Source organism: Centruroides sculpturatus, unplaced genomic scaffold, assembly GCF_000671375.1.
Source record: "Centruroides sculpturatus isolate CEXI.00-Female unplaced genomic scaffold, Cexi_2.0 scaffold212, whole genome shotgun sequence".
NCBI lineage: Eukaryota > Metazoa > Arthropoda > Arachnida > Scorpiones > Buthidae > Centruroides > Centruroides sculpturatus.
The window spans coordinates 822564-838074 of NW_019384356.1; the positions used below are offsets into that span (position 1 = coordinate 822564).

At 32.9% G+C, this 15511-nt stretch overlaps 1 protein-coding gene across 1 annotated transcript in view; it reads left to right on the forward strand.

Moving 5' to 3' along the window:
* LOC111639771 (slit homolog 2 protein-like) overlaps window positions 1-15138 on the forward strand; it is a 136323-nt gene extending 121185 nt beyond the window's left edge. The window contains exons 15-30 of the mRNA XM_023385712.1: window positions 3269-3432; window positions 3905-4055; window positions 4137-4211; window positions 4311-4382; window positions 4457-4528; window positions 6214-6285; window positions 6365-6436; window positions 6515-6678; window positions 6760-6895; window positions 8779-8850; window positions 8929-9000; window positions 9071-9234; window positions 11711-11747; window positions 11885-12624; window positions 12692-12901; window positions 14936-15138. Of these exons, the coding sequence (XP_023241480.1) occupies window positions 3269-3432; window positions 3905-4055; window positions 4137-4211; window positions 4311-4382; window positions 4457-4528; window positions 6214-6285; window positions 6365-6436; window positions 6515-6678; window positions 6760-6895; window positions 8779-8850; window positions 8929-9000; window positions 9071-9234; window positions 11711-11747; window positions 11885-12624; window positions 12692-12901; window positions 14936-15138 (2476 nt within the window). The remainder of the gene's footprint in view (window positions 1-3268; window positions 3433-3904; window positions 4056-4136; window positions 4212-4310; window positions 4383-4456; window positions 4529-6213; window positions 6286-6364; window positions 6437-6514; window positions 6679-6759; window positions 6896-8778; window positions 8851-8928; window positions 9001-9070; window positions 9235-11710; window positions 11748-11884; window positions 12625-12691; window positions 12902-14935) is intronic.
* The last annotated feature ends 373 nt before the right edge of the window (window positions 15139-15511 follow it).

The window sequence follows — 15511 nt, forward strand, 5'->3', positions numbered from 1 at the left end:
CTACTGGAAATAAACGTGTACTGTGTATCAGGTCTATATGCTTTAGTATACATGAAAATAATTGATCAGGGCTTTGAAATTCTTGTAATTTATTAATCGGAACACAAACTGTGGCTATTTTAAAAGTGTTTAACGTTAAAAAATAATAAAAAATAAAAGGAAACGGGTCTTTTAAAGTATAAAATTTTAATATTTTTATTAAAAAGTTTTATTCTTTTAATCCTCGAAGTTAATTTTCTCCAGCAAATTGCAGAGAAGGAATTAAGAAGAGGAAGAAGAGAATGTTAACTTGACATTTCTCCATTGGGATTAATTACGTCTTTGAATATTAATTTAAATGTACCTGATAAAATATGAAGAAAATTTACGAAAATTCCAAGAATTCTAAATCAAAACTGAGATTTATGTTTAAAATATTCTAAACATTCTCTCTCCCCCTTTTTTTCCTCGTTTCCATTCTCGAAAATCGAAAGATTCTACAAAATTGTTACGACATATTTTTTTGCTGTTTAATAATTGGAAATTACACAGAAAATTTCTGGAATAAATTCTATAAAATTTCGTGTAGAAGGGAGAATTTTCTCCCTTCTTTTTTCCCTCTTTTTTTTTTTTTTGGATATTTTTCGTGTGATTATCGAATGTGTCATCCGAGATAGTTATCGAATGTCTAACGGATAACTCGACATTGAAACTTGTCACTGAGGGATGATTATTGTTGCATCTATAATCGATAACAACGTCAGAAAAACTTACGTCAGCGGATTTCTTCCCCCCTTCTGTTTGACTCTCTCCTTTATTTTGGAGTCCTTGGTCGGAACATCTGGAAGATAAGAGGATCTCCTCTTCTTCTTCTTCTTCTTTCCTCTTCTATTACTGTGTTACTTACTCGTGAAAGACCCCGTCTGAAAATTCTCACTTAGGGAATTGTATTGACTGAAAAAAAAACTGTAAAATTTTATATTTTTAAGGAGAAGACAAGTTAATTTTATTCATTTTAATTGGGTTCTAATCTTAATTAATACGTAATTTAATCATTTGAAATAAGAAGAAGAAGTTGGCATACTGAGGATGAGGAGGAGTAGTTGAGATGCTGAGTAAGAGGAAAAGCAGTTGAGATGTTAAGGATGAGGAGGAGCAGTTTGGGATGCTGAGGATGAGGAGTGGTAGTTAGGATGCTGGATATAAAGAATAGCATTTGAGATGCTGAATACTGTAGTTGGAATGCTGAAGACGAGGAAGAAAAGCATCCCTCTAAGACTAGGTTACTTACGATGTTCTTGTAAAAAAAAAACTTCATTTATCCTTATTTTGAACTTTGATTCCTTAAATAAATTATAAATTTATAAGCGATAAGTTAATTGCGATTAAAGTTTAACTTTGAAATTAACCGACACTTCATAAAGGAATACAATTAAAGCTATTGTACGTTTTTAAGAGGGGTTAAAGTCTATTTAACTAAGCTTCCCCACGCCATTTTACTCGTTAAAAAATTCAATATAAACAATATCTAAGCAATTAAATAAGGTTTAATTTATAAAATTTCAACATTTAGATTGGAAAAAAAGGATTTAATAGGATCGTTGGTTGTAAAGTTAGTAGGATCTCTACAAAGTTTGAGGCCATTTTTTTTTTTTTTTAAATATTAATAATTACTTTAAATACGAAATAATCTTAACAATTGATTACTTAAAATCTCAATTTGTGTATTTTTTGTATGAAAGATAAATGGCCAAATTAGTAAACTCGAAACTTTCTCCGGCAATCCGAGAAGGTCTCTTAAAGAAGTGCCTCAATTTATCATTGTTTCGTGCCAGATGTGAATCGTATGATTATCAATTTAATCATCTTATCGATATTTTGTCGCAGGGAAAGACGAGATTTTTATGTATAGAATTAAAACGGGAACATCCCTCCAATAATTAATGAATAATTGATTTAAAAAAAAACACTCTGCTTGTGTTGCAAACACACATAACACACACAGAGATTAAAGGAGGGCACCCCTACAAAAGAAAATCGCCTATAAAATCCAGATTATAGTGAAAGAAACACCCTTAACAAAAGACAATTGTAGCAAAATAGGAGGAGAGTGACATCCCCCCTGTCATTAACCGTCGGCTGTGTGTACAAACAAGGAGATTGTAAGCGCTAATTGAAAAGGATTAGTCGTAGAAGCAAGCAAGAAGCAATTATGCTGGATAGAGGTTAACGAGTACGACGTTACCAGGGGTATGTAGAATTAACGGTGGATGACAGCGCACTATACACTCCCCGGTGTATAGGAGTAGTCATTGAAAATTAATTATTCCACGGCTGCTGTCAACACTATAAACCTCCAGGGCTAACAACCAAGCAGGTTTGATCAACAGCGACGTATGGGAAAGGTGGGGGGGAAGGAAGGGAGGACGATGGCGACGTCACACCATAAATAACAAGTGAATAGTTTGAGGAGGACATAATGGTTATTTCACAGTTTCATACATCTTTTATGACACCCGCTTGCCATTGTTATCGTCTCCTACCTTTAACGTGGCGCACACTGCCTTAATGGAGAATTGAATTTCGACTTAACTAGTGGGGGGTGTTGGGTTACTGGCATTCTTGATCCACCAAATGGCCCTTTCTAATCTGAAATTGTACTCGTCGTCTCCCATTGCCTTGTGAAGATAAACCGGTGTTGTGTTTAACTTCTGTAGATTTGTGGTAAATGACGATGATCAAATTATAATTTAATGCGTGGTTAAATATGTGGAAAAGCTTTAATGCCCATTCCAAATTGTTTTATTTAATGATTGACGGGTGGCTTTGATCATTTTTTAAAGTCATTTTTGTTGTATAAATTTAGCTGTTTTCATTGATGTAATACACTTAAATGTTGTATTTTTTGGCTAAATTTGCTTTAATACAATTAAAAATAAACCAATTTTGCTTTATTCTAATCACTTTTTTACTATAGCAGATTATCCAGCAAAAGCCTGTCTGGTTGTCTGACCTTCAGCGTTAAAATTAACTTCTTTTCTCCTATTTTTTTGTCAATTTAATTGCTTAAAAGTTTGCATTTTTTACAAATTTTTGGGTATATTGACTTTAGAGTGAAGCAAAATTGGTATAATTTTAATGTTTAAATCACATTTAAATCACAGTAAAGCACTCGACAAAACAGCCAGTCGGAATGTCTGACATCTATCATTAAAAAAAAAAACTTCTTAAACAGGTACGAAAACAATTATTATTGATTATAAGAAAAGAAATCCTTTTATTTTCTTAGGCACCTGGCAAGGAATCCTTTCATCTGCGACTGCAACTTGCGGTGGTTGGCCACTTATTTGCATTTGAACCCAATTGAGACGAGTGGAGCGAGATGCGAGAGCCCAAAAAGGATGTACAGAAGAAGAATCAGCCAAATGAAAGACAATAAATTCAAATGTAAAGGTATTCTTCTCATTTGAGTTGTGTCTTGTTCTCTTGTCTCATCTAACAGAAGTGAGTGTCTGTTCTTCTATTTTTTTTTCTCTTATGTACAGTACTTTTATTAATTTCTCTCTCTTCTATGTGATGTGACTTTTATGTCAATTTATATATAAAAGTTGCATAAATTATTATAAAAATATATTTAAAATTAAGATGGAAATCCAAACCAGATTCGTATCTGGCCTCGATTTTCATCTATATAAATCCGTTCTCGAATATAAACGAACAGACATACGGACGAACATAAAAGAATGGTCTTAAAATCTATAAATTGCAGCTCAATATTAAGTTTTCCTGACTTGTTTACAAGAGGAGGAACTCTTCTTCCACTTGAAGCAGTCTTAAAGAAGAAATTAAAAATAGCTTACAAATTAATTAATTAAAATTTAAAACTTTTTAGGGAGTTTATAAGAATAAATATAAAATATTTTAGGCTCTGAAGAGTACAGAACTAAGCTTGCTGGTCAGTGTATAGTGGACAAAGAATGCCCAGAGAATTGCGTGTGTGAAGGGACCATCATCGATTGCTCCAAGAAAAGATTAAGGGATATTCCCAATGACGTACCTATGTTTGCTACAGAGCTGTAAGTCACCTTTATTTCTATAAATAGACAATAAAATCTTTTAAACCCCCGACTAAATTCTTTGAATTCACCTCTAAAAAGGCGATTAAACGACAACATGATAACCAAAGTAAAAAATGATGGATTATTCAAGAGATTACCTAACTTAAATAGGTTGTAAGTAGTGTATTTTTTTAAAAACTTTTCTAATTTAACCCCACCCCCCCATTTTAATAGTATTTTTTTAAATAAATTTAACTTTTTATCTCCCCTCAGAGATCTTCGTAATAACGAAATCTTAGATATTGAAGATGGGGCATTCCAAGGTGCAACGGGTTTAAACGATCTGTAAGAAGTACCATTTAAGTGTTTATGAGTTTATTTAATACATAAAAATTAAATTTTTTCCTGTTTAAATTTAGTTTGCTGACTGAAAACAAGCTTAAAGAGATAAGGCCGAAGATGTTCGCTGGTTTAAAAAACGTGAAAACGTTGTAAGTAATTAATTTCTGCCCGTTTTTTGAACGTTTTTTTCAAGTATTTTTTCGTTTTTTTTTGTTTTTTTTTTCAAAAATATTTGTAAAGTGAATCATACATTTTGACTTATAAACCCATCTCCATATTTTGTATTGAATTACAATGACGCAATTTAATGAGTTTTTAACACAAATGTGGGGATCGAGTGACAAGAATCTATAAATTTCAACCCCCCTTTTTTTATCTGATTTTTTTTTCTTCTTCTTCTTCTTCTTCTTCTTTACTTACTTTACTGAAAAATTCATGAAGTGGAACCGAAATGTACTCTAATTTATTCTAATCTTTGGTGACAATCCATTTATCACTGGACCACAACAGGATCGTGTTACCTGCAATAACAGAATGGTATACTTTTGTAGTTTTATGGCTCTTTTCTTCTTCTTTTTTTCTTCTTAAATTAAGAAGATTCTTTCTTGAAAATAATTCTTCTAGTGCCTGTGTGTATGGACCTTATATATATATATATAACTTCAATGGCACCCCACGCTTCAACTGTAATATAACACGGCACAAATATACTTTTTTTTTATGTTTTAAAAAAGGGGATGCTGTAAGTCGGTGCGTGTATTTGTTTTACGTTAATTAATTGTTAAGGAAAAGCATTAACATATGGAGAGATGGTAACATAAGTAAATTCATTATGGAGTTTTTGTCGATTTCTGCACAGATTTATGACCTGTTTTCTCCCTTTTTTTTTTCTTTGGTTTAAAAATGCGAATGAGTGTCTGAAGATATTTACATTTTAATTTAATTTGTATCTATTCTGTAACTGTTATAAAAATATAAGAGAAATAATACATTTAATGGAAAATTATTAAAAATTTAAATATTTTCTAACATTTTTCTGGGCAATTTTTTTCTTAAAAGAGTGAATATTAGGAATATGGATGAATACATATACGTGTAACATGTCAGAAACACTCACGAATATTCATAAATGTCGTTTCACACGGCACAGGTTGCAGACGATTGAGAATTTTTTCTTGTCTTTTCTATCTCTAGTCTCTGAGCCCGAACACCAAAACACGGACCAGTTTACCAAAGAAAATCCTCTCAGGTGGCATCCTTCATTGATAGATCGCCCACGTGTTGCATTGTCGTATACAGACAAAACAATCGAATCTCTAATGTTGACCTCCCATTTAATTCTTGGTCTTTCTCTCTCGAACGAGCAATTTAATCGAGACTTCCTGTCCCTAAGCTTTCCATGTCTCCTCTGTGAAGTGTATTTTTTTAAAATCTACCACCTTGGCTTGCATAATTTGATTTATTGTTGCTTTCTTTCGTTACAAAATTCTCTCTCCCCTATGAATTTTTGAATGCGGGAGATTGCTTTACAGATTGATTTATAAGTTTACACGAGAGAACTTTATTAAATGTAATTTTAATTAGTTACACATATTAATTTTCGCCGTCTACATTTTGGCATCTGTAGAAACGAGTAAATAAGACAAAGGCTGGAGAGAAGTGACGTGGATTCAATGTTAGCCACAAACCAACATTTTAAACCCTTTGTCTTTAATTACATTAAGTTTTCCATTAGTTTTTTAATATAATTTTATATATTTAGTAGATTATTATGTATTTATTTATCTTTAAATAATGAAATTAACTTTAAAAAATCGTTCTAAACACCATCTAGAATGCTCAGAACCAACCAGATAACATGCATTACCAACGATACATTTGCCGATTTAGATTCAGTTCGTTTGCTGTAAGTATTCGAATTTTTAATTATTAAAACTTAAATAAAACTAGAAAACTAAAATAAAAATAATTTTATAACATAACAGCTCCCTATATGACAATAGAATAAAGTGTATAATGCCAGGATCCTTCGAAAAACTACATTCTCTGTCCACGCTGTAAGTACCATCGCCGCCATTTTTATATACCTAAAAGAAAAAACAGTTTAAAATTAATTAATGCCTCACTTATTCCAGAAATTTATTAGCCAATCCACTTAATTGTAACTGCCATTTACGTTGGTTATCCGACTGGTTGAGGAAGCATAAGATTGTAACTGGAAATCCAAGATGCCAATCACCGAACACTCTGAAGGATATTCCTATACAGGATGTGGCACTTAAGGATTTTACGTGCGAAGGTAAGGATAATTTTAATCCTTATAAATCATTTTAGCTTATTTAATTTATAATTTTTATTTTTTTATTTTTATAAATTTCAGATCAAGATCTATTGGAATTCTGCGATTTCGAATCTCTTTGTCCATCTAAGTGCGTATGTACCGGAAATGTTATTCAGTGCAGCAGGCAGAAATTAAGATCTGTACCGAAAACCATCCCCGTTACGGCAACAGAAGTGTAAATATTTAAATTTAATTTTAATTATTTTAAACGTTTTCATATAAGAAATTTGAAGCATCTAGAAGACCACGCTCATTTCCATTAGGTAGATTACAATAACCGATTAGAAAATTTGGTTAGTTCACTTTGGTCTGCTTCTCGTAGCCAAATTTATCTTTATATTGTTATATTTCTAAAGAATTTTACAGCAGTATTTAATTTATAAATACTGGGTGATCCAAAATTCAGTTCATCTCCAGTGGCCAAGTAGATAAAACCACTGAACACTCGTCGTGGGTTCGAGCCTTGACAACAGGCTACCCACATGAGTTTTCCTGATTTTCTTCACGTAAATAGGAACTATTTTCTCTTATAAAGACCTCTCCAGAGAGGCACCACCCTTCGACAGATCGCCCACGTTCCTCCTTGCCGTAACAAGCAAACCAAACCAAAAGTCAGTTAATCATTGCAAAGACTAAATCATCACGTAGATTTGATGGTACAAAATGGTTACGGCAATAAAGGGGTACCACTTAGAAGGATTTTGAATGGAAAACTACTAAAAACAGTTATTCGACTTTTGGGCCACTCTCTCTATATATAAAAATCTCTATACATTTTAAATATTTTACGTGTAAATCATAAAATAGCAGTGAAAAAGACTACTCTAGTTCACTAAAAAAAAAAAAAAAAAAAAAATCTATAAATTCTAATACTTTAAAATCCTTTCCAAAAATAAATTATGATAAATTTTTAATAAACAATTAAAATTTTGAGACATTTATATAAGCTAGTGGCATAAAATTAAAAATAAAGTATATAAATCAACAACATAATTATAGGGTTTCATTAAGTTGTTTAAATTCAGAAATTTCAATAATTATTATTGGCATATATTTCATATTAATATAAATTGCTATAACNATAGCATTAAGTATTGTATGATACGAGCTTTAGATATGTTTTAAATGATCTTGCAAAGTCCGTGTGCTCAGGTCTTCTCAGAGCCTAAGTGGTCAAGATGGTTGATGATTGATAGCAAAAGTAGATATACCTATACATAGAATAGGCACACCTTTGCTTTATGCCAGTTGTTATTTTATATCAGAATGGCGAGAATTACTAAAATGCCACCCTTTTTTTTTAAATTAAGTCTTGTGTTAAATCTGTAATTTCCAGGCTAAATCTTAGCTTTATAGTAAAGTTAATCATTTTGAAAATAAAATTTTCATTTAAAACTATAATTTCGTGTGTAAAAATGCCGTTAAATCTGCAATTCTGATGAGGAAAATCTAGTTTTAAGGCTAAAATTCACTTTAAAATCATAATTTTATTAAGTTAAAATAATATTAGATGTAATTTTCTGACTGAAATTAGTGTGAAATCGTAATTTTTAGGCAAGTAAACGGAGATAAAATCTGAGATAAATCTGGAATAGCTTTATTTCTATAATATTATAAGATTCAGGATAGTTAAATGTATTATTTTTTTCTATTTTCTATGTTTATAAGTTGTTTCTTACATTTCTTTTCGCCTATTTTATAAGGCTTCAATGAAACCATGAGCTTCCATCAGAACTTTTATGTGAAAGCCCATGGTTACATCTTAGTTTCCTGGAGTCAAGCTTAGTTAATGTTGTAGTTTATAACTATGGTATATTAGGAACCAAGTAAGCTATAATAAGAACCTCATCATCTCTTTTTTATGCAATTAATTTAATTTAGATAATGTTAAATGGTTCTTACACTGTTTTATTTGCTCCTCTGTTAAGTAGTTTTTTTCCCATAAATATTTAGTGTTAAAATAGGAATGGATCTTATAATTTATACGATAAAACGCTTAAATTTCTACACTTTTATCTTAATAATTATTCACTTTTAATACATTACTTTATCTGGCAGAATTTTAAGTTACAACAAGCTACAGTGCATTCAAGAAGACAGTTTCAGAGGTTTAAAATCTTTAAGGATTCTGTATGTATTTAATTATATTTTATAATAAAATGCAATATATAACTTTAAACATTATTATTTCATTTATTTTTCTTATAGATCTCTTCATGGAAACGATATCTCTTTCATACCAGATACGGCATTTCAGGACTTAGTTGCCATAACGCACATGTATGGAATTATTTGTCAAATTTTCGATGTATCTTATACTTTAATTTTTAATTGATTTTATTTAATTCAGAGCATTAGGTGCCAATCCACTTTATTGCGATTGCAGTATGAGATGGTTATCCGACTGGATTAAAAAGGATTACATTGAACCGGGTATTGCCAGATGTGCAGAACCTCATTTAATGAAGGATAAATTGATACTAACGGCTCCTTCTAATCACTTTGTCTGTGCAGGTTTGTTTTGAAGAAACCATTTTTCTTGTAATTTATATAACATGCAAGTTAGAATCTTTGTTGAATGTGTTCTTTGCAAGTTCTTTTAGAGTTTCTATGAGCAGTATTCTTCCAGAATTAAGTCGTTGAGTCAAGTAAATTATTTGCTTCATGGACACGTGAAGTAGTTTATTTCATTAGTTAATGGTGTTTTGGGAGAAGACATTATTAGCTGGACATTATCTATGAGATCTTCATGAGGATCTCATAGTTGAAGCTTGTAATGGGAACTTCATACTAGAGTTACCATACAAGCTTATGAGGATTCTTACAGAAGATTACTAGTATACTTTTTCATATATATTCTAGAGTAGAGATTCTCAACTGGGTCAATATACACCGAGAGGTTCAATGGAATTTTGTATGGGATCGGTGAAAAAATCAGAGAATTTTCAAAGAAGAATAACAACAATCATTATTGACTGATTTAATAATTTACTCGATATATTAAGCAAAATCTTGGGAAATAACAAAAATNGCTGACCATGATTGTATGTTTCCCCTTTTGTTTGGCCTCCTGAACGTAGGTAATGACCTTTTCAAGAGCATGATGGGTGGCTCTTCCTTTCATGAACCCATATTGGTTGGGGTTTAGGATGTTATTAGCATTTAAGTGATGTAGGATTCTGTCAGCCATTAATGCGTCCAACACCTTTCCTACCACAGAGAGTAGGGAGATGGGGCGATAGTCAGTTGCTTTATTTGGAGAGGTGTCCTTATCCTTTTGTATTAGTTTAATGGAGGCCTCCTTCCATTTTTTCGGGAAGTATCCACAGTCTAGGCATTTATTAAAAATGACAGAGAACGTGGTGGGAATGGCTGCATAAGCATGCTGGGCCATTCTCCAATCAATAGAGTCTGGTCCAGGAGCTTTCCGTTTCTTTATGATTTTAAATTGCCTGGAAATTTCTTGGGTGGTGAAAGGCCTGTCATTTGCATCGGATAGGGTGTTTTTACTCTGTTTCCTGATCTGTTTGTGGTAGTTGGTGTCTGTGCTGGGGTTATCAGGAGGAAAAAGATCAGAGAAGATGGTTTTATAGGTGTCTTCTAAAGTGATGGTGTTTTTTTGAGAGTTTGCGATGGTTGCTGGGGTTGAGAGCAGTTTCTTTTTCTTGATGGCTGTGTGGTATGGGGTTGACCAGGGACCCCGTTCATTGGAGGCATTGCAAAAATTTTGCCATGATTTCCTTCTGGTTTGATTGATCAGAGTTTTGTATTCTTTAAAATACCTTTGATAGGTTTGGTAAAGTATCTGTCTATTGTAGGGATCTGACTCTTTCCTGTACTTCCTTTTTAGCCACACGCACTTTCTTCCTGTGGGTTGTGAGTTCCTGATTCCACCATGGGGCTGAGGGCTTACTAGTTTTTATTCTTGTGGCTTGAAAGTATGCTCTGCGGAGAGCATATTGTAACTGTTCGACAGCATAATCAATGTCTTGTGGTTGATTGATCGAGGTAAGATCAGTGGGATCCCAATGCGTTTTTATGTAGTCTTGGTATAGGTCCCAGTTCGTTACGTTATGAATTGTTAATTTTTTTGGGCAGTTTGCAAAAGAGATTTTGGTAAAGATGTAAGCGTGATCACTCGCTGAAAGACACTCTTGGGTCTGGCAAGTGATTTTAAATTTCAATAGGTTTTGGTTACCGAGACATAGATCAATCCAGCTATCCCCTGTGCTGCTAGAAAAAGTTGGCAGCTGGCTAGTATTTAGAGACTGGAGGTCCATTTCAGAAAGGAGTTCACATACCGCGTAGCCCCTTTTATCTTCGACTGGGCTATGCCAGATGGGGGATTTTGAATTGAAATCCCCGCATACCAGGATTGGGTTCTCAGAGAGTTCATTTATATACTCTTTTAGTGCATTTAGTGGGGGATGAATGTCCTCAGAGGGTGGAGCATATACATTTAGGATGAGCAAATGGTGAGAGCCATAGCTAACCCTGATGGTAGTGATATAGTTGTTACAATATTGTGTTACCAGCTGGGCATTCAGGTTATTGTTGACAATTTGAAAGCCCGTTTTTATCGGATGGTTGTCTTTGCTCCAGGTATAAATACGCCCCCTGCCTAGCAGGGTGACCTTCCCGTCGTAGAGGTAGGGTTCCTGGAAGGCAAGGATGTCAGCGTTCAAATCTACTGATGTCTGGACAGTATTTGACATGGCGGCTTTACACCTCTGTAGGTTTATTTGCAGTATGTTGAGGGTATCCTTTGTTGGATGCGTTGGATTGTTAGTCTGATTATAGATGGATTTGTTAGCCATGTTGGGTGCCTGGAAAGAAGCCATTATTCATAACATGTTGTCTGAATCTGGATTGCTTTATACCTTATAAGCATCGGGCATGATTTGTCGAAGGCATTGTGATCGGTCGAAACCGCCTTATTTGCTGGAACTATCTTATGTATACATCTAACTTTTAATTAATAACTATTAAGGTTACATACTTCAATCGGCCTTCATGAATTACTTTATGTATGATCATAAAATTTACATACATAAGCTTACGAATAACTCTCCATCAATATTCAGTTGCTGAAACCTTTTGTTTTCTTTTATTTCTTCATAGTTTAAGCCCGAATATTTATTTATTCTAAATTTATACTTCGTAGATGTGCGTGCCCAGTTGGATTTTCTGGAGATAACTGTTCTACTAATGTGGACGATTGTGTGGAAAATATGTGCCAGAATGGTGCGACGTGTGTAGATGGTGTCAACAGTTATACATGTTCGTGTTCAGAAGGATATGCAGGGACATTCTGTGAAATTATGCCCATGGTTGCCATGTTGTATCCTCAAACTAGTCCCTGCCAACAACATGACTGTAAACACGGAGTTTGCTTTCAACCGAGTGGTGCTTCTGATTATATCTGCAAATGCTCGCCTGGATTTACGGGAAAAAGGTGCGAATCTCTATCTAGTGTGAGTTTTCGTGAAGGATCCTTTCTAGAGTTTGATCCTCTTCATACTAAACCAAAGTGCAATATCACAATAACGTTTGCAACGCAGCAAGATTATGGTGTTATGGTCTACAATGGTGAATTGCAACATTTAGCAGTAGAACTCTTCCTTGGTAGGATTCGAGTGAGCTACTATGTTGGAAACTATCCAGTTTCTACCATGTTTAGTTACGCAACAGTTACGGATGGTAAATATCACACGGTGGAATTAATTTTAATTAAAAAGAATTTTACAATGAGAGTAGACGGAGGCATTTCAAGAAGTATCATTAACGAAGGCCCTAATGAGTATCTAGAAGTGAGAAGTCCATTTTATATCGGTGGAGTCGACGAAGACATTGGTAAAAAGGCTCTGAAACAGTGGCATCTTCGAAATATTTCAAGCTTTAAAGGTTTCTATAATTTATACTTTCGAATTTTATGCGATATTTTAAATTAAATTTGTTAATTTTTATGTAGGTTGCATGAAGGAAATGTATTTAAATGGTAAGCATTTAGATATTATGGTGGCAAGAAGGCAACAAAGAGTTTCACCAGGATGTTCCGAATACGATGATCCAAAACCTTGCAAGAATCACATGTGCCAAAAGGGAAATTGTGTACAAACAAATAAACATAGTTACGAATGCCGTTGCCATAAAGGTTGGAGTGGTCCTTTCTGCGATCAAGGTGATCAAAATATTAATATAATAGTTAGTTATTAATTAAAACAATTATCGATACATAATAACGATAAATTCTACCCGTAATTTTCTCATTTTTGAATAAACAGAGTGCGTTATAAGTCTGAAACCATAGCTACGTTAATCATTGTTTACAGTATTCTTTTACAGGTGAAACATGACGTTGAGTACGGAGGAACGAATTATTTTGATGGAGAGACCAACAAGCAGCGAAAAGTCGCTATAAAGTTTAACATGATGCATCTAGATCGCTGTATGTGATTGGTGGGGAATCTAGATGCAGCCTGTTAAACCCTTCGATCTTTGTTGGTGCCACTATTAAAAATAACTTAAATTTGTTTGTCATTATTCAGCACTACGTTTTACTTGTAATACAATAAACAAGATCAACGTAACTATGGTTCCAGACTTATATGGCTACATTAATAAACCAGTATCTTGTATATAAAATACCTATTCTGTACCCTTCAATCCACTGTATACAGTATATTAAAAATCCAGTTACGAGTTGCGTAACTTTCCCGGAAAAAGATATTTAAAATTGTGATGGCTCCATCTGTTACGATATTTTATTATAAAAACTTATTAATTATTATTATAAAATGGCAAAAAGATTAATTTTGACGGTATAAATTAGTTTTATAAAAGAAATGTAAATGCTAATAACTAGTAAAACCCTCATTAAATCCGACCCCATTCGAGATNAATCATTTTGATATCAAGTCAACATATTACCTATGTACTGTACTGTACAGTACACACATCAAATTTTATAAATGATTAGATTTACATGAATGAGTATTTGTACGTATTAAATGTTTGCTTTTTCTTTCCTTTCATTCAGATTTTCCTTTATCCTAGTTTCCTCATCTCCAGTTTATTGGGTCCCATTGCTGTTTTCACTCTGGTGTTTTGGATGAGGATACCGGACAAAAAAGAATGCTGCTGACAGTCAAAATAGTGTTTTTAAAGTTTGGTAAACTAATAACTTTACATGTTTCCTTTTACAGTTGAATGTCTCCTGGAACCACTAAGTTACAACCTGATATATTTCCTCATGCCAGAGGAAAGACACACCCAAGCATTAAAACATAATGTTTTACAAATGTTATCAGTATTATCAACATTAAATAATTCCGACAATCAATAACTTGCAAAGACAAACTTTCAAACCCGACGAAAAAATGTTAATTTACAAAGATCCACAAAATCATAAGATTATAAACATTTTTGTTTAACACAGATAAAAAAACTGTGTCCAAAAGGCAGATAAAAGTAAAATAAAAAATTAAACATATAAATCCAAAAAAAACAGACTTATAAGATATNTTTGTTTCTCATTATTCAGCACTACGTTTTACTTGTAATACAATAAACAAGATCAACGTAACTATGGTTCCAGACTTATATGGCTACATTAATAAACCAGTTTCTTGTATATAAAATACCTATTTTGTACCCTTCAATCCACTGTATACAGTATATAAAAATCCAGTAACGAGTTGCGTAACTTTCCCGGAAAAAAATATTTAAAATTGTGATGGCTCCATCTGTTACGATATTTTATTATAAAAACTTATTAATTATTATTATAAAATGGCAAAAAGATTAATTTTGACGGTATAAATAAGTTTTATAAAAGAAATGTAAATGCTAATAACTAGTAAAACCCTCATTAAATCCGACCCCATTCGAGATACGATACATGATCTCCCTCTAATTCCCCACCCCTTCGACCTTTAATTACCAAAATGTAATAGCATTAATGCCTCTAAAACCCTGCAAAACTTTAAAATTTTTCAACAAAAAGGGACAAGCTTCAAATTAGACGAACATAATCGCGTCCCCCCCACACACACAAGCATCCAAACCACATAAAATACTCCCAGTTTTTTATTTATTTTTTTAATTTTTGGACTATTTATATAAAAGATCTATAACATAATATACATATGTTATTTATTAATAATGTTTAATACAGGATACGAACTCACGTTTTATTCTTGTTTATACCTTACAGCTCCTACATGCCAGAAAGAGTTATTTCGAGAATATTACGAAGAAAACGGTTGCAGATCCAACAAAAAACTTAAAATGTCTCATTGTATCGGTTCGTGTGGAGATCAGTGCTGTAAACCACTCAGAACCAAACGAAGAAACGTTCGAATGATATGTGATAATGGGAAAAAGTATACCCTACTTTTGTATACATCTAACTTTTAATTAATAACTATTAAGGTTACATACTTCAATCGGCCTTCATGAATTACTTTATGTATGATCATAAAATTTACATACATAAGCTTACGAATAACTCTCCATCAATATTCAGTTGCTGAAACCTTTTGTTTTCTTTTATTTCTNATCAGATATACATTTTGATTTCTCACCACAAAATTCGTTTGATAATTTACATTATTCCAACTTATCGAGGTTCTCCATATCCCCGAGATCCAGGACCATACAGACCGTGCCACACTACATTCATAAAATATATGAATAGTAGACTCGTTCCTACCACACCGAGAACATCTTTCATCTCTACTTATACGATGAATCCTCAAATACTCTTTGCACATGACTATATTTTGTATTA